Source organism: Phoca vitulina, unplaced genomic scaffold, assembly GCF_004348235.1.
Source record: "Phoca vitulina isolate PV1807 unplaced genomic scaffold, GSC_HSeal_1.0 scaffold21, whole genome shotgun sequence".
Classification (NCBI taxonomy): domain Eukaryota; kingdom Metazoa; phylum Chordata; class Mammalia; order Carnivora; family Phocidae; genus Phoca; species Phoca vitulina.
In genome coordinates this window covers 24306391-24325810 of record NW_022589724.1, presented here as the reverse complement: position 1 = coordinate 24325810, position 19420 = coordinate 24306391, and the positions used below count along the sequence as shown (strand labels likewise).

The window sequence follows — 19420 nt, the reverse complement described above, 5'->3', positions numbered from 1 at the left end:
GTGGGCTTCCTAAAAAGGGAAATTTAGGCTGGGCCTAGAAGAATGAGCAAGGTCTCACGAAATCAACAAACACGAGCACTCGCTCTGTTCCAGGCTCCATGCTGGACACCCTCACAGATGACAACTCATCAGTGGTGACCAAGTTGGGGTTGGGTTGGGAGTTTACTGTGAAAGGCCAGCGATGGGGGCTGGGGGGTGGGGAGTAGTTCTAGTCAGAGGAAACAGGGAAGACCAAGAGGGATTTCATTTTGTATTAATCACATAAGAGAACAATTTAATGATACAATGAGAGCACTAAAAATGTTTAAACTTTGATCTAATAATTCCATTTCTGAGAATTAATCCTTAGGAAATAATCCTAAAGATCAAAAAGTTTCAATGCATAAAGATTTTCACTGAAACACTAGTTTCCATAAACATCTATTTAAAATAGTATCCTCTTTTCATCATTTTCTTGCCCCTTTCCTTGTTTTATTTTCTTCACAGCACTTACCATCCTATTACATTTCATTGCATAACTGAATAGAATACTATAGCATACAGGCATACCTTGTTTTACTGTGCTTCACAGATACTGCAGTTGTGACAAACTGAAGGTCTGTGACAGTCCTGCACTGAACAAATCTATCAGAGCCATTTTACCAATGCTTGCTCACTTGGTGTCTCTGTGTCACATTCTGATAATTCTTGTAATATTTCAAACATCTCTATTATTATTATATTTATTATGGTGATCTGTGATCAGTGATCTTTGATGTTACTATTGTGATTATTTTGGGGTGTCAAGAACCATGCCCATCTAAGACAGCAAACTTAATAAATGCTGTGTGTGTTCGGACTACTCCACTGACCGGCCTTCCCCCGTCTCTCTCCATCTCCTCAGGCCTCCCTATTCTCTGAGACACAACAATATTGGTATTAGGTCAATTAATAACCCTACAATGTCCTCTAAGTATTCAAGTGAAAGGAAGAGTTGCACATCTCTCACTTGAAATCAAAAGCTAGAAATGATTAAGCTTAGTGAGGAAGGCATGTCTTCATTAAGCTTGGTAAAACAGGCCAAAAACTAGGCCTCTTGAGCCAAACAGTCAACCAAGTTGTGAATGCAAAGGAAACATTCTTGAAGGAAATTGAAAATGCTATCCCAATGAACACATGAATGATAAGAATGTGAAAACAACCTTATTGCTGATGGAAGAAGTTTTAGTGGTCTGGAAAGAAGATCAAACAGGCCAGAACATACTCTCTTAAGCCAAAGCCTAATCTAGAGCAAGGCCCTAACACTTTTCAATTCTATGAAGGCTAAGAGAGGGATGGAAGCTGCAGAAGAAAAGTCTGAAGCTAGCAGAGGTTGGTTCATGAGGTTTAAGGAAAGAAGCCACCTCCATAATATAAAAGTGCAAGGTACAGCAAGTGCTGATGGAGAAGCTGCAACAAGTTATCCAGAAGACCTAGCTAAGATCATTAATGCAGGTGACTACACTAAACAACAGATTTTCAGTGTAGACAAAACAACCTTATATTGGAAGAAGATGCCATCTAGGACTTTCATAGCTAGAGAGAAGAAGTCAATGCCTGGCTTTAAAGCTTCAAAGAATAGGCTGGCTCTCTGGTTAGGAGCTAATACAGCTGGTCAATGCTCACTGACCATTCCAAAAATTGTAGGGCCCTTAAGAGTTATGTTAAATCTACTCTGCCTGTGCTCTATCAGTGGAACAACAAAGCCTGGATGACAGCACATCTGTTTACGACATGGTTTATTGAATATATTAAAGCTCACTGTTAAGACCTACTGCTCAGAAAAAAAAGATTGCTTTCAAAATATTACTCCTCGTTGACAATGCACCTGGTTACCCAAGAGCAATGATGGAGATGGACAATGAGATTATGTCTTCATGCCTGCTAACACAACATCCATTCTGTAAGTCCATGGATCAAGGAGCAATTTTGACTTTCAAGTCTTACTATTTAAGAAATACGTTCTGTAAAGATACAGCTGCAAGAGATGGTGATTTCTCTGCTGGATCTGGGCAAAGTAAATTGAAAACCTTCTGGAAAGGACTCCCCATTCTGAGGCCATTATGAACATTCATGATTCATGGGAAGAGATCAAAATACCAACATTAACAGGAATTTGAGAGTTGATAACACTCATAATGACTTTTTAGTGGAGGAAGTCACTGCAGATGGGGTGGGAATAGCAAGAAAACTCAGATTAGAAGTGGAGCCTGAAGTGGACGGAATTGCTGCAATCCCGTGATAAAATTTGAACAGATGAGGAGTTGCTTCTTATGGATGAGCAAAAAGTGATTTCTTGAGGTGGAATCTACTCCTGGTGAAGACTCCGTGAAGATGGTTGAAATGACAACAAAGGATTTAGAATATTACATCAACTTAGTTGATAAATCAGCAGCAGGGCTTGAGAAGACTGACTCCAATTTTGAAAGAAGCTCTATTGTGAGTAAAATGCTATTGAAAGGCATCACATGCTACAGAGAAATGGTCTGTGAAGAATCAGTCATGCAGCAAACTTTACTGTTGTCTTAAGAAACTGTCCCAGCCACCCCAGCCTTCAGCAACCACCGCCCTGAGCAGTCAGCAGCATCAACACTGAGGCAAGACCCTCCACCAGCAAAAAGATTGTAACTTGCTGGAAGCTCAGATGCCAGTTAGCATTTTTTAGCAATAAAGTATTTTTTAATTAAGGCATGTAGTTTTCTTTCAGACATAATGCTATTGCACACTTAACAGACTATAGTACAGTGTAAACATAACTTTTATATGCACTGGGAAGCCAAAGAATTCATTTGATTCACTTTATTGTGATACTCGCTTTACCGCAGTGATCTAGAACCAAATCTGCAGTATCTCTGAGGTATGCCTGTATTTGTTTACTTGTTGATTGTCTATTTCCCCAAGTAGAATGTAAGCTCCAACTGGGGCAAATATGTTTTGTTTTGTTTTGAAGATTTTATTTATTTGACAGAAAGAGACACAGCGAGAGAGGGAACACAAGCAGGGGGAGTGGGAGAGGGAGAAGCAGGCTTCCCGCTGAGCAGGGAGCTGGAAGTGGGGCTCAATCCCAGGACCCTGCGATCATGACCTGAGCCGAAGAGCCGAAGGCAGACGCTTAAAGGCTGAGCCACCCAGGTGCCCCTTGGGCAAATATGTTAACCTATCTTGTTTACTTTTATAATCTTCAGCATAAGTAAATACCTGTAGAAGGAAGGAAGAAAGGAAGGAAGGAAAGAAGAAAGAAACTATCATGGAAATTAATAGGGACAACTTAAATGCTCAAAAAATGAAGGAATAGCTAGGTAAATTATTTATCATATATCCATTTGGTAGACTTCAATTATTAAAATATTTAAAATTAGAGCTTATACTATATAAAAATGTTTATTTATTCATGGTAAATTTTTTAAAAAGCAAACCAAATCATGCATATTGTACCATCACAAGAACATTTTTTTAAAGCCCCCAAACCAGAAGCAAATATTCTAAAGCATTTACGGTGATTTTTTTTTCTTTAAGTAGCAAAAATGTGGTTGTCTTTTATCCTGCATCTTTCTATTCTATAGATTTTCCAATTTTCCATAGTGACTGTGGGAATTTTTAAATAGGAAAAAAATAGAATAAAACTTCAAAGAATCTTAAAAACAAAAAAGTAATTGAGGCAGGAACAGGTCACGTAAGGCCTTAAATGCTAGGTTAAGTAGTGTGTATGAATTATCCAGCACTGAAAAGCTACTGTGGTTTTGATGCCCAAAGCATTTAGGGCATCATGGGGATGGTACAGAACCAGAGAAGGGGTGTAGAGGAGGAGCGAGAAAGGGACCGAGACTGGAGACAGGGAGACCCAGGAGGGAACTGGGCTAGTCCAGGTATAAAAGGATGGGCCGAGTAGTGTAAGGGTGGAAACAAAGAGCTAATAGGGGCAATCCTGAAAACCAAGCATTGGTGAGTTCTGGTGACTAATTCAGTATGGAAGAAGAAGGAACCAAAAATGATACAGGGCTTTCCTTAACTAGGAGAATGGTAGTAGTTAGGTGGCATACGTTTCTCTGGCTCTAAGGAAGAGCTCTGGCATAGACACTGTCCCACACACCTTGCTTTCCAGTTGAGAAGCTAACGTAGTTATTTTCTTTAATATTGTAAAATTTGGATGATAATTACCGCCTCTGTCAGATTGCAAGGGAGAGAAAGCAAAACAAAACAGAAACTCCTTTCCAAAGCTGAAGACTGATCACAAGCTTCAGCAATGCCCAAGAGGCATCCCCGCAGGGGCAGCACACCGTAGGAGCTTGACAATTCTATTACATCATCTAGGAGGTTCAACACACCATATACAATTGATTAAAACTCCTGCAAAACTTGAAAGTTTCAGATAGAAGGGAAGTTTTCATCCTTACAGAAGAAGCTGATAGGCTTTCTTCCTTGATTCGGAAAAAGAGTATTTGGGGTTTTGTGGTCATTGCTATTAACTACAACACCACTTCCTTCTTGGGAGTATCAGTGTTTCCAAGTATTGTCTTATCATAGGCACAGGTAATGTAACACCGAGAAATTCTTAGAAAGCAAACCTTGTTAAAACAGAGTTACATACTGAAAATTACCCTTAAAAATACTTTTTAGCATCAGAATTAAAGGCTACATCTTCCTAAGTCATTAGTAGCAGCACTAATCCTATCTGTTTTCTGAGTCCTCAAATTGGTAGCTAATAGTAGGACCACTCCCAGACGAGAGGAGGCCTCACAGTGCAGGCACCAGGAGGTGAATTACCTATCCATTGTAGAGAAGAGCTCTTATAGCCAAATTAAAGAAGAATCTAAGACCAAGTGGCCAGTTTTATAGAAAATAATATACAAGGAGTGAAAGGGGAAAGGAAAAAAAGCCATGCAACAGATTTGTGGCCTCACTCACATACCTGGCATCAAGGAACCTTGATCTTAAAATCATAACTGCTTCACAAGTGCTTTGTTTGAGCTGCATCTGAATGGAACTAAATTTTCGATGGATGATGCCCACCATTCTCTCAATCTCTTTTGGGGAAATGGGACGTGTTCTACTCTGCTCTCGGAGAAGGTTCATCACATGTGTAGTGAATTCATTACATGCCTGTAAAGGGGGGAAAAAAAAGTCACTCCTTAGGAATCTGGTATTTTATATTATCATACCCAAACATTAACATCTAAATTTCCACTTCAGTTGCAATTGCCAATGGTATTATGCAGTGGGTAGGGGAGAATGAAAACTAAGACACTTGTCAAATGGCAGTGGTAGTTAGATGGGGCAGCAAGAATTCTGAAACTATGAATGGCCCAACATGCAAAGGAGGCATAGCACTCAACTGTCCTTCCACCCACCCTTTTCCCAGTTCCAAAATGAGGTTTTCCCATTGGAGGATACACTCTACCAACTCGTATGTATGAATATGAATATGTGTGTATTGTCAATACTAAGCACCTCCTATTTTTCTCTGGGGTTTTACATTTATTCAGCAAATGTTTACCAAAGGGCTATGGGGTGCAAACTCTTCCCGATGCTACTAAGGTATAAAGAAATGAGCAAGATGCGGACTTGGTCTTTAGTAGGATAAAATATATATAAGAAAATAATTCTCAAACAAGCAGTCTGTGCAAAGTGTCACAGAAGATATGAGTGTTTCCTAAGTTCCAAGGAGGGAGTATTCTCATTTGGAGGCAGAGACCACATCACGCTTCATGGCAGAGTGACATTTGGGCTTTAAAGAATGGGTAGGATTTTTGAAAGGTGGATAAAGGTGGAAATTAGGAAGAATGCCAGGCACAAGAAAAACCTGGAAATAATGATATGCAGCAAGTTCAGAGGATGAGAGAGTATATGCAGAGAAGAAGAGGGATTCAGGTCCATGGAAGGACATAAAGGGCCTTGGATGCCAAGCATGCCAATGTCCTGGAATAATTTGGCTGTGGTGTTGGCCTTATCAGTAGATATGAGCCATCTGTGGACAATGGGTAAAGCAGCTCAATTCTTCAGGGGAGTTGCAGCAGGAAACTAAGGATCAGATTTGGGTCTCAAACTTTTAAGTTAACAACCCTCAACCCCTCTTTCAGTTCACCTATATTCTTTTAGATCAATAAAACCAAGTAATGGGGCCTACACTGAAATCTACTACTGCTTTGGTAAATAAATCATCAGTCTATACCCTTGAATAAAAAGAACATCTTCTGGCATTTTCATTAAAAAGGCAAGACAGAGAGATTCTGTATGTTACGGCACAGATGCCCCTGGTAGGGCAAGCAGACAGAATAATCATTGATCACGGCAAGACATAGTTTGAAGCTTTAATAATGTCCACTTCCCTACAGATATCCTGAACATTGCTCACATATAGCACATGATGGTTTTTCTAACTGCTCATTAGAGAACTAACCTTTCAAGTAAGTACACTGGGTGTTTCAGTTACTCTAAGCTTTATGGAGCTTTTCTATAAATATTTCTAAGGTGAGGTAAAATGAGTCTTGCTTACCAGTTAAAGGGTGCTTCCCCCACCCTGTATGTTTTAAGTCTTAAGCAATTTAAGTGAGCAGTGACCCTAATGTTACACTTACAGGATTCTTCAGAGTATAGAACTGTGCAGCATAGACAGATAGTAGTCATCCAATGAGCGTCTACTGACTGGTCAGTTGTATTTACAATTTGAGAGTAATGCTGATTAATATCTGTTAGTACATTATCCCTGCACCATATGTGAAGAATTCTTCACTTGCAGACCGTGGGTAAGTGTAGAATGTCTATGACTCCCTGAAATTTCATCCAAGTTGTGTGCAAATGGATAACAGCTGAAGGGACAATCTGTGGAGTTTTGTTTTCTTTTCAGATTCTTAGCCAGTTTACAACTAAAAAAGGCTAAGAATTATTGTCCTAGTTTATGACAGAGTAAAATGTTAAAGAACTGTGTAGCTCTAAAACCAGAACTTCTTTCTATCTTTAAGGAAACCAAAATAAAAATAAACTTAAGATTGTCCCCCATTATATTACTTACACTATCTTATGCCAAACTGAAAACAAGTGGTCACCCTGCCAAGAAATGTATGTATATTTTTTTCTTGCACTTTCTCTAAAGAAATGTTCATATAATTTCAAAATTCTATAATTTGACACACTCTCGCCCTCTGTTTTCTCATCAATAAAATGAAGAAAATTAGACTAGCACCATGTCCCCACACTGGGATCAGAAAGTATGTGCTTCTATAGCTAGTTCTAGAGAATGTTAATACATGGTCCAAAAAAACAGTATTTTGGAAAATGCTGAGTTAACCAAAATTTTTAAAGATTTTTGTTTGCTTGTTTTTGCAAGACTCCTCGACACTGATATGGCAATATGCAGAATAAATCTTTAAGGGGGAATGGGATAGCCAACTTTTCCCAAATAAATTTGGACACAAAAATCTCTTTTCTCTAGAGTAGTGCTGTCCAAAAGAGATACACTGCAAGCCACATTTGAAATTAAAAAAAAAAAACAAAACTCCAGTAGCCACATTAAAAAAATAAAAAGAATCAGGTGAAATTAATTTTAAAAATATATTTTATTTAACCCACTATATGAAAACTATTAACATTTCAACACATAATTAATATTTTTAAAACACGGTTAATGAAGTATGTTACATTATTTTCTGGGGTACACTTTCTAATCCAGTACATTGACAGTACATCTCAATTCAAACTAGCCAGATTTCAAGTCTCAACAACTACCCATGGCTAGTGGCAACCAGACTGGACAGCACAGCTCTATGGCATCTTGGGGACCCATGTTCTAAGAAAAACTCTTTGGAAACCGCATACTGAGTAATCTCTGATGTTTCTTTTTTAATTCTTCCCCACCATGCGTTCACACAAACACACACAAAAAGACAGTTTCATTTACGAATGTCCTTGGTGAAGCAAGAGAAATTATTCGTTTTATTACATCTCAAGCCTTTACTACGTCTGTAATATTCCCTGTGACAAAACGGGAAACAAACAAAAAGCACTTCTACTGCATATCAACGGATAGTTATCTTGAGAAAAAGCACTTGTGTGACTGTTTAAGTTGTGAGCTAAAGCTGCTTTTTTCATGGAATGCCATTTTTTTTAAAGCAAAACGACCAAATTATAATTATTCAGACTTGGGTATTTGGCAGATGTCCTCTCAAAAACGAAGTGTGCCTGTCAAGCAAAAGAGCTGACATAAGTAGTATGTATCATAACAAAATTTGAGTTTTCAAGTGAAAATTAGAATTTTGGAAAATTTGCATCCACCATTGTGAGTTTCCCAGTTTCCCAGTCGACTTTCTGATTAGCTTGGTGTTGATACTAATAACTATATTTTGGTATTATAAAATGAAATGTGTCAACACTGGAAGATGTACATAACTCAGTGAACCGGTATTTTCCAAATGATCAATGCATGATGTTACAAAAACAGGCACAGGTAGAAGATCCATTCGAACTGCATATTAGACCAATGGATTTTAAAGAAACAGAGTACAAAGAATTAATCGATATGGTTTCAAACTCCGCATTATAACTAACCTTTAAGGAATTACAACTTGTCAAGTTTTGGTGTAATATCAAAGAAGAAAGTCCACAGCTACCTGAAAAGGCTATTACCATATAATCCTGCCTTTTCCAGTGCCATATTTGTGCGAGGTCAGATCCAGATGCTCTTTGTATACTTCAGCCACATTATAGCAGACTGACTGCAGAAGCACGTGTAAGATCCAGGTGACTTCTTTTGAGCCCAACATTAAAGAGTTTGGCAAGAATGTAAAAACAATGTCATTATTCTCAATAGATGCTGAGTTTTTGGGGGAAATACAGGTTTTTACAAAAATGTTATTTAGGTTAACATATAATGATTTATTATTATTTTAAGATTAATTAATAAATACTTTTAATTTTTCTCAGTTTTAATTTCTCTTATAATAAGTGTTGACAGATACAATCCACCAAATAAAAGCTCTTAGGGGTCTCTAGTAACTTTTAAGAGTCTAGGTTTTAAGACCAAAAAGTCTGAGAACCATTGTATTGGACTATGGAAGCATTTTGAATTTGCACACGTAACACTGCAAATTCCTAAAAACCTAGCTCGCACATTACGGTAACATATATCTTTGATAGGGTGTATGTCCTGATAAATAATTCAAAACTCCTGTGTGAATGATACCTGAGATGTTAGCTCTCTTAAGTTTTTCTCTGGCTGCATTTTAATCTCTCCAGAGAGAATGTTTGCCTATGGTTTCTAGGAAGGATGTAGAAAAAAAAGGGTTAAAAGCAAAAAGTTTCTGCATCTAAAAACTCATAATTTCCTAAAACATTTGCTGAATGTCTCACAACTTATTAAGTGAACTCATCTATGAATGCAAATGCTGATTAGCAATTTGGCAATAGCCCAACATTCACAGAATTCACATAGCTTTTCTTTAAACCAGTAGTTCATACATGATTAATTAGAACATCTCATTTATGTAGTGTGCACTTTAGCTCATTACTCTAAGTAAAATTCGTTAAGTATTTACATTTAGATAATTAAAATCTGGGTACACCCTTAAGAAAGATGCATACACTTTAGGCAAAGTGATTCTTTTTCCTTTATACCACTGAAAGTAAATTACAGCCTCATTTACAGCATCATCTGTACCAGTTTCAGAGCAGAGCACAGTACTGCCTCATCTTCTATTCCTTAAAAGGTATACATTTTTTAAACATATAAATGCTGTGAGAATAATCAAATGATTGCAGAGTTGTTTTGAAGGGCCACCCAACCACATACTAGCATCAATACTGTTTATAATGTGGGATATTCGCTTCAAACATTTATCACAACCTCTGTCATACCTGTAAGACTATTAAAATAGACACTGGAGAAATTTTTTATTGCCTTATTATTTTTCCAAGTGAAATTATCAGTTAAAATTTTTCTGGTCAATGTCCACAATACAAACATAGAAACACCTGTTTAATTGGAGTATTCAGGAAATAAGAGTTTCGATTCCTTGAATTTTCTGATTTAAAGTAATGGCAGAAACCTCTTTTTCTTTTAATCCAGCTGTTGAAAACTACCTAGGATGCATTTTTGTTTGTGTTTTAAAACACACCTAGCAATAACATAGTTAAATGAACATAAAGTATGAAAAGCTTCATCTGAAAAAAATATTTTCAATCAGTTCTTATCTATGAGAATTTCTCCTTGCCATTTGTTCCTTTCTCCTTAATAATCCAAAACCAATTGAAGATCTGAAATATTTGATTTATGATAATGATTTTAATGATATTTGTTGGCTAGTAAAACTGTCTCCTCTATATCTGTACATATTTCATTTACACTCAAAATTAAAGTTTTCAGGTCTGTTGAACTTTCAGGTTTGTTTAACTTTGTTAAAGTTTCATTTGTTTTGTGGTGGTGCTTTTTTTCATTGTGAATTCAAGATACAACCCCTTTCTTGCCTGTAAATTCACATCAATGAATGTAAACATATAAAATCAGACAGTGAGCAAGCACTAATTTTAGAGGAAGCTTTAAAACGGGTCAGTGATCAGATCTAAAAACTGAATTGGTCTTTTGTAACCATCTGGAGAAGCTGACTGCAGTCAACCGATCATGATACCCCCATTCTAAAATCTACTTTTTAAAGAAAGAATAAATCTCTATTAAAAGTTATTCCCTCTCAAATTTGCATGTATCCATTTTCTAGATGTCTTTATAACCTTGCAAGTAACTCTAGTCCAATATCATAGATTTTGTATTTATGGAATGCTTATTAAATCAACAAATTCTTCTTGCTTTAGGATAAAAACCAACATTTAAAGATTTTTTTCTAAGCCAAGTAGAATGTGACCAATATGAGTAAGGAACAGCCACAAAGATGAAATATGTACTGTATCTCAACACATCTTACCTAATTACATGATTTAGGGGCCTATCTCATGAGGTTTATGAAGGAGTATATTACATATGTTAAGTTCTTTGCACGGAGTCTAAGACGTAATTAATACTTAATAAATGGCAGTTATTGACAATGAAAATGGCAATTATATGAAATTCATATTTTGCATATGTTAGCTATTCTGCAAGCAGTCCCTACTCTGATTACTTAATACAGTTATTATAGTCAGGCCTTCCCACTGCCTGAATAGTACAGATGGAAGTTGAAAACAAAAGAATATTCAAATAAAAAACAATTCATTTTATTAATCAACTTTGTGATCAAAGATACATTTGATATGTGGAACTAATAAAGTAGAAACTTGAAGGAAAAAAAGGGAATATTCAAACACTCTTTCCAGCCAAGGAAAAGACCCACCATGAAAGCTGACAAGAAGTAAAACTCTTCCCTTGGAGCAGTGAATGACAAAGCCTTGCTTGGTAAAATGAAATATAAAGTTTCCATCAGATAGGACCCTTTTGTCTTTCCTGCTTACCTCTTAAGAACAAATAGCAAAATGGGATTAGGAGTTTTTGGGCTACACAATCTCTAATGTAGTAACATCAGCATTTTTTAACCTGATAAAAATAAAACTCCTTTACAAGCAAAGGAGATTTTGCCAGCGAATCTAAACACATAAATGTTGAGATCCTCAAAAAGCACAAGGACATGCCTTTACAATGGTTTAGGTTCCATATTCATTCTCCATTCCCCCAACAATTAATTCCCTATAGTCTGAAAGTCCTCTAGTAGCTAAACGGTATCTAATTGGTCTTGAGTACATTCAGTGTGCATGCTTGGCTCCAATGCTTCACCTGATTCGAGGTGAATTCAAAAGACATCTGTGAACTCAGAAAGCAGGTTCCCAGATGCTTGGGGAGGGTTGGGACCCTTACAACACTTTTGCCTTCAGCAAAAATGTATTTCAATATAATTATAGTAGATAGCTTTCAATATGTCATCTCTATTATAGCAGCTGTAAATTATGGAGTGAATTGCCTGTGTACAAGCATTTCTTCTGGTACAAGCAAAGTGGGAGAGCTGCACAGGGCATGATATATCTTTTTCTTTTTAACTGAGAACAAATGACTAAGTCAAATTTCATTTGCAAAAACCAATGTGTCCATTTCCCTTTGGTAGAGAGGTGGAGGAAGCCAGAAGTCCTTCAATTTTTAAAAACAGGCTTCCCAGGACTCTTGGCTCAAGTTCATTAGGAATTCACTTATTCTACTAGTTTGGCTCTTTAATCTTAAGAGCATATTTGAAAGTTATAGCAAAAGCATTTTTTAAAACCTGTAATTGATCAACAAAAAGACAAAGAGGCAACCAGGCTTCTTTCCTAGCTAAAGAGAGAAGCAATGCACCCCTTAACAAAGTATTACAAGACAGTTGCTGCAAACTTTGAAAATTCTATATTCCTGTTGGGTGTCAGGATCAACAAAAGAAAAGTGAAATAGTTTTTTGTTTTTTGTTTGTTTTGAAAAGTGAAATAGTTTTGATTCGTTTTGGGTGGTAGTAATATTCAAGAATCATATTCTACCATATATTCTATGCCTAATATTTCAAAAGTGTTTATAAGTGAATTTAGATGGTTATCACCAAAAATCATTATATCTGAGCCTATGTAATGAAGACATAAGATCAAAGGACATTTTCTGGAGGAAAAAAGGACAGGATTCTAAAGACAGTACCATTCCTAAAACACGCATATAAAACCGAGCCTTGCAGCTTAGATTTAATTTTGCTCAAACTGTAGCTCTAGTCTGCTTAGCTTTGTAAATGTGGCTGTGTTTATAAGGCACTTTAATTTACTGCAGTGGTAGTGTTTGTTAATTTTATGGCAATCTAAATCTAAACAGGCTTCAGATACATTTTCATTACAGCTTCATTGCAAAACACAGGAGAGTGAATAGCTCTAAGATTCCAATGTAGTTTACTTCTTTCAGTAAAAGACTCAACACAATTTTCTGATGAAGCCACTGCCTTAACATTTATGTTCTTCCTATTACTAATAAGCTCTGTCACTCAAAATACCCATGTTCACTTTTAGGAGGAAAAGTATAATTTCTGGAAAGTCATTAAAATGGTTGTTTTTTCCATCTCTACTCTGATCCCATTCTAAATGCAAGTCAACATGAGCAAATGAGAGAAAACCAGAATGTACTGAATTATTTTCCAATTCTATGTAAGTAGCAGCAGAATTCAGTGGAAAAGGAAGCCATATTGTCAGAAACTGACTTCAGTACCTGATTCTGACACTAACCAGATGTGTGACACTGGACAAATCATTCAACCTGAGTCTCATTTTCTCATCTGTAAAATGGAAATTATAATGCCACCTATCTTGGATATGCCACCCTTTTATCTCATTCAGTTCTGCTTGGCCCTCCTGGTAGCTCCAAAGCATATCCCTGGAAGGTCTAGCCCAGACAGAGCCCACAACTTGTATCCCAAAGACTTGTAAAAAACTATTGACTATCTTATGTCAAAACTCACTGATCAAATAACTTGGGAACTACAGAGAGAAGATCTATAAAAGCCAGCCCCAAAGACAACACAAGTGAATGAAATGCTGCTCCGTTCTTTCTAAAACAATTCAGAACCTACAGAAGAAAATTTGTAGACTTAAATTCTGTTATCAGCCAACCAGTCATCACACTCCATCTACTTATTTGTCCATAAAACTACAGCAATTTCATATGCCTGTATTTTTCCTTCAGAAAGTGTCAAAAATGAGCAAGGAAATATATATTTAAGTGGTTTTTATTAGGTTACTGAATATATCGAGAAATAAGATTCATTATTATGCTTTAAAACTCATTATTTTCCAATATATTGAATCCAAAAAAAATCCAAAAATACATACTATAGATTAACTTTTGAAGAACCTGTGTGTATTCTTAAAGCAAAACAAAACAATTCAAAACAAAACAAAACAAAACAACACCCTGGTGACCCTGACTGATGACAGCCTCACCTGACTTCCAACAGGGCAAGAGAAAGAGAAAAAGGAAGCTGGTATGAAGAAACATGGCAGGAGACAGTAAGGGAACCACCTTAATTCTTCATCCAAAAAGTTGGGCCATTTGGCCCCAAATACTACAGATCTTTCCATGCAAGGTGAATGGTGGTATTTATTAAGTATGTATAGATGTATTTAACATAAAGTTATGCGATTAAGATTATACTACAAATTGGAACCATTTTCTTCTGTTTATGCTCAGGGCAACTTTTTCAACCATGACTTCTTTTGTTTACTCTCAATTATTCATACGTCAAATCAGAAAGCTCCATTTTTTGCATGTACATACATAAGATAATTTTTCCAAAATCCTTATTTGCACTTCTTCCACCAAAAATGATCCCTACAAATGAGGCTAGAGATACAGTTTGAGACCCCAGAAAGTACTATGCAGGAAAAAAAGACAAAATCTTATAATATTAATTTATATTGGATTTTAACATCAAGCTACATAAACTTTCTACCCTCCTTCAAAACACTCACCTCTGGAACAGAATCCAACATTTGCTTAATACCACCATATCCAGAATACTTGAGAAGGCAATGAAAAAAATAACATATACAACTGAAACTATGCAGGGAACTCAGAAGAAAAATAAGTAATAAAACTGACCAGGACGCCCACATCACATTAAAGTGTTCGGACTTCATGAAGTGCCTGACTGCACAGTGAAGTATTTGGAGGTGAAATGGTATGATGCTTAAGACTTGCTTTAAAATACTCCACCAAAACCAAAACAAGGTGTGTGTGTGTGTGTGTGTGTGTGTGTGTGTGTGTGTGTGAGATAGGCAAAATAAGACTGGCAAAATACTGATATTATGTATCTGGGTGATGGGTGTCTAGGCAGTGCCTAATTTTAGGTTGAGCTCAATAAAACTGCCAGTACACAACTCTTTTTGACCTAAAAACTTGGCAGTTTCACAGGATTCAACGTAATAATATTCCCTTTATTTGGGGGTACATTTAAATATTTCCATAATAATGCTTTTTAAAATTACCTGCTAGTGAAAAATCCTTCAAACTAAAAGGTTTTTAGGTTGAAACTAACAACTAAAATAAGTCTAAAATGAACTACCAACATTTTACATGACTTCATTGAATCTAAGACTTATTTTTTCCCACCTTTTAACATCTCTGTGAAGTATGGAAGCATTTTACAGTCAATAGCATGTTATAGTTCAATTGGGTAGTGTTAACTTTTTTCTTGGTGGTACCTAAACAATGACACAGCTTAAAATCAAAGATACCTTAGATTCAATGAAGTGTGGTTAACATAATTGCTGAGGACAGCATTTGTAATCCACACCTCTATCTACTCAGGAATTTAGCACACAATGCCCAGTAGTCCCTGCCCGGAGGTACCTATAATTAACCCGGGAGTCTCCTCTTCAGAGAGAAAGGCCAGAACCTGCTTACTTTGTGACGGTAGCTCCCTCAGCTATAGTCTGGCACAATCTATAAGGATTAATTCCTGGGAGGATTCTGGAGCTCACAGCATAGGAGGAAGAGCTCAGCTCTCTGTGCAGTGCTTCCCTTTAAAAGTTGTTAAAACTCATGAACAAGGCCAGTGCGTAAATGTTAATTAGCCAGGGCTCTGAAGGGCACCAAGCAGTGAGGTTAAAGGGGAAGGATGGCTGCAGGGGTGGTAGTAAGGGCACGTGAATGTGAGGAATGAATAAAACTAAAACAAGTAGATGGGACAAAATAGGTTCCACTTCACCTCTGAAATCTCAAAGGGGCTTCATTTCATGAATCCAACAATTCACTTGGGTTTTTGCATTGACCTTATTTATTTCGCTCTTTGTGTCAACACCTACCCCTCACAGCCCTCAGAATTGGTTAGCGCAGTCTAATAGAAGAGCAATAGAGGGTTTGTGCAGGACTATGAGAGTGGCGGCTGCTGACCTGTTCATATTTCTCCAGTTCTGTGTGATAGATTTGTCTGATCTGGGTCAATTTGGCTCTGTAATCTGAGTGTTCAATAGAGTTATCTGAAGAACCTCCAGAGGCTGCCGCGGCTGCAGCTGCTGCCGCCGATCCCCCACCTTTCTCAGGACCTGAAACCCCTTCTGCCAAAAGCATATTGTCCAGTCTCATTAGCTGGGGATCGGGAGGGTCCTCCTCCTGGGCTCCTCTGATGCTGAGACCTTCAAGGGAAGAGAGAGACAGAGAGAGAAGAAGCGAGAAACAGGACAAATAGTGTGAGTATTTTTGTTTATTTGAGAAAATGATCAAACAACATTAGTGTACTACAATTCATGCTGAGAATTTCTTTGTTCACATTTATCAATAAGCATAAGTATGAAAATTCTTTGAGAGAATATTTGCATGCATCCCCAGAATTTCTATTATTACCCCCTCTCAGTTTATCCTAGATTGGATCCCTGGAAAAAGGTAATTCTGGCTTCTCAGAATATGCTAACATCAATCTTCCCAAATTTTGAGGATTTAAGCATAAAATGGGAAGGGGGTAAAAAATTTGGGATTTTGAGAAAGGAAAAAAATAATTCCAAGGATATAAAACAGACACATTTAAAGGTAGTTATTCTGTTTCTCTGTATGTTTGGAAGAACAATTTAAAACCCCACAGAAAAATTCATTCACAAACTATATCCAAAAATTAGAAAATAAACAGGATTAGATGGGAGTTTCCACTGTGTAATTTTAGGGGGAGAAGAGAAATTCATACATCATGAGGTAATTAGCTATGCTTTAAAAATATATATTAGTGAATGAATTTGTTAAGCAGTTGCCTGCAAACTATGAAATCAGGACCCTAAATAGAGTATTAAAAATGTACCACTGGAATGGCAATACAGTGCTGGGCACAGTAGTCTCAATCTAATTTTGCTTTTAAATCAAGAACTTCCTAAGTGAAGCCCAGTCAGCAACCTCATCTGAGAACTATAGATCACAGCTGACAATTCATAGGTTTAATCAGGTCACATAGGCTTTCTGCCAAGATGTTTTCAACAACACAGAAGACAAAGTTTTAAAATAATTATCATGGTATAAAAAGCACTGGAGTCATGACAGCTCAAAATCAGCATTTTCATTAATGTGTAACATAATCTAAAATATCCCAGCCCAATTAACCTCTGTAAATCTGTTTAAAAGCAGGTTCCCCACACTAGTTACAAGGCATCTTGGGGAAGGGGGAAGCGGGGAAATTGGCATCTTGCATATCTGCATTTGGATTCTGCCTTTTTCATCTGTGCCCGTTGTTGTTTATCCACAGTGGTGCACACTCTGTGTCTAGTGTAACTTACATGACAGTAACATCTATAAGCTGCCAAGTACTCAACTGAGCACCAGCTTCGTGATTTTATATGCTAACCTAAAACTACCATCAATTCTTTTAAGAACAGATTTCATTCCTAGATGTCCTGAATTACACCCACAGCATGACAGAGCTCTTGGTTGTCTTAACTCAAATGCACAACTTTAATTTCCTCCCTCAAAACACTTTAAAGCTGTCACTTTCATTTAAAAATATACTTCAGAATAATTTCAACTGGGTAATAAAACTAACTCACAATAATTTAAAATTATATCTGTTGCCTGTTCAGAGGCAAATAAATAAGGTTTGAAAACTGTAATATACTAAGACAATAAATTCATTTAGGGAACCAGAAAGTTAGAGAACTCTCTTAAATAAGATAAAATCAGTATCAGTATCAACATTGCTGATAATTAAAAATAGAAAAACATGTATTTGCTATTTCTTCTAGATCTGGCAAATACTGGTTACGTTGGTAGTTTTAATTTAACATCTGTAATTTTCTTCCCTTCTAATTCACTTTGTCAGATGTTAAAATCTCATGGCCTCAACATGCTCGTAGTTCCACATACCAAGTTTTCTGTGCATCTGGCATGCAGTGAGGACTCACTGAGCAGCCTCTTCTTTTGCACTTTGGGCTCAGCTTCATTTTATATCATTTGTTGGGGAGGTCCTTAAGTTTCTCCTTTTTCAACTAAATTTTTGCTCACACTTTTGTGTGTTCACTGTTTCTCTTTTATATATATACAGATACTGGTGCTTCTCCTGAAAATGTGTTTGTTTGTTTGTTTTTTAATCTACCTTCAAGGTTCCTCCAGGTTTCTAGTTTTCCCCTTGTACTTATACATACTGATCTTTTCCCTATGGATATTTGGTGAGGTTCTTTAATAGTAGAGATCAACATCCACAGTCAAAATTATTACACTTCCCTGCACAAGTGTGGCAGTGCAGTGACTTAATACACAAGGAAGCAGACTATAAGGAAGACAGACGGAAATTCATCAGGAAGAAATGCAAAAGACATGGCACTTTTATACATTGCTAATACGTATATAAACCAATACCACCACACCAACAGGAAGCAACCCTTAAAGTCAACAGTAGTGGATACAAATAAAAATAACTATGTATTTTTAGCTGGTATAACATTTTCCCCTTGTGATGAATAACATCTCTTCTAAAATCATAAGTAAATCAACACTTCAGTGTTTGCCTCAAATATAGGGAAAAAATGTTTTAATGTGATCCTTCTACATTTACTTTATACATTATGTGCATTGAGTCAAATCAGAAAAATCATTTCCTGACAAAAAGTTCATACTCCTTTGGATGAAAAGTACTATAGCACTTTGTAATTAGGCAACATTGAGAAGGCTGTTTATCAATACTGAAGTCATTTTTACACCTACAGTTGGAAAAGTGAATCAAATTTCTTTCTCTACTAAGCAACGTCATGATTATGCAACTTTAAATAGAAATATCTAGTTTCCAAAATTATTTTTAATTTAAATATTTCTATTCATACTCTTACCTTCCATTCATATTGCTATTTTATGACTCGTCCCCCCTACCTATTCACTCACTATTACTTAGCTTACTAACCTGCCAAAGTCACACATGGCTCCCAATTACAAGACCTACTCCTCTGGGCACCTATAAACAATTTTAATGAACCTAAATTTGTAAGGGCCAGAATGTATCTGCCTACGTAGTTATCAAAAGATCTTGATATCTTCAGATTTAAACTTGGAAAAACAATAATTTAAAAATTGCTCATTCTTGCTTTTAATCCAAAATGTATACTGGGACATTTACAGAGATTTATGAAGTTTTACATCTAGGCTCTTTGATTATAACAGCATTATAAAGTTAAAAAGCAACAACAACCCTATTTGCAATCTACTTATAACCACAACATTCATTTCAGTATCCCCAAGATTTAGACAAATCATACAAACACAGTAAAACATTGTTTAACAATGAATTTGGCTTTGTTATAAGCCCACAGTTTTTGCATATCTCTCAGCAAATCCTAATTAGCTGTCTTTCAACATGCTGTGCACCTGCCCCACAGATAATGGGAGAGAGCATCTGCATAGACGACTGCATTCGGAGGGCAATAAATAAATTACGGGTCAAAATTATTACAAAGCTTTCTCCGAATA

At 36.6% G+C, this 19420-nt stretch overlaps 1 protein-coding gene across 2 annotated transcripts in view; it reads right to left on the bottom strand.

The window, feature by feature from the left end:
- PBX3 (PBX homeobox 3) overlaps window positions 1–19420 on the bottom strand; it is a 210097-nt gene that overhangs the window by 35865 nt on the left and 154812 nt on the right. For both annotated transcript variants that reach the window (XM_032418390.1, XM_032418391.1), the window contains exons 3-4: window positions 15881–16122; window positions 4928–5118 (exon numbers count right to left, since the gene is read on the bottom strand). In XM_032418390.1, coding sequence (XP_032274281.1) covers window positions 4928–5118; window positions 15881–16122 — 433 coding nt within the window. The remainder of the gene's footprint in view (window positions 1–4927; window positions 5119–15880; window positions 16123–19420) is intronic.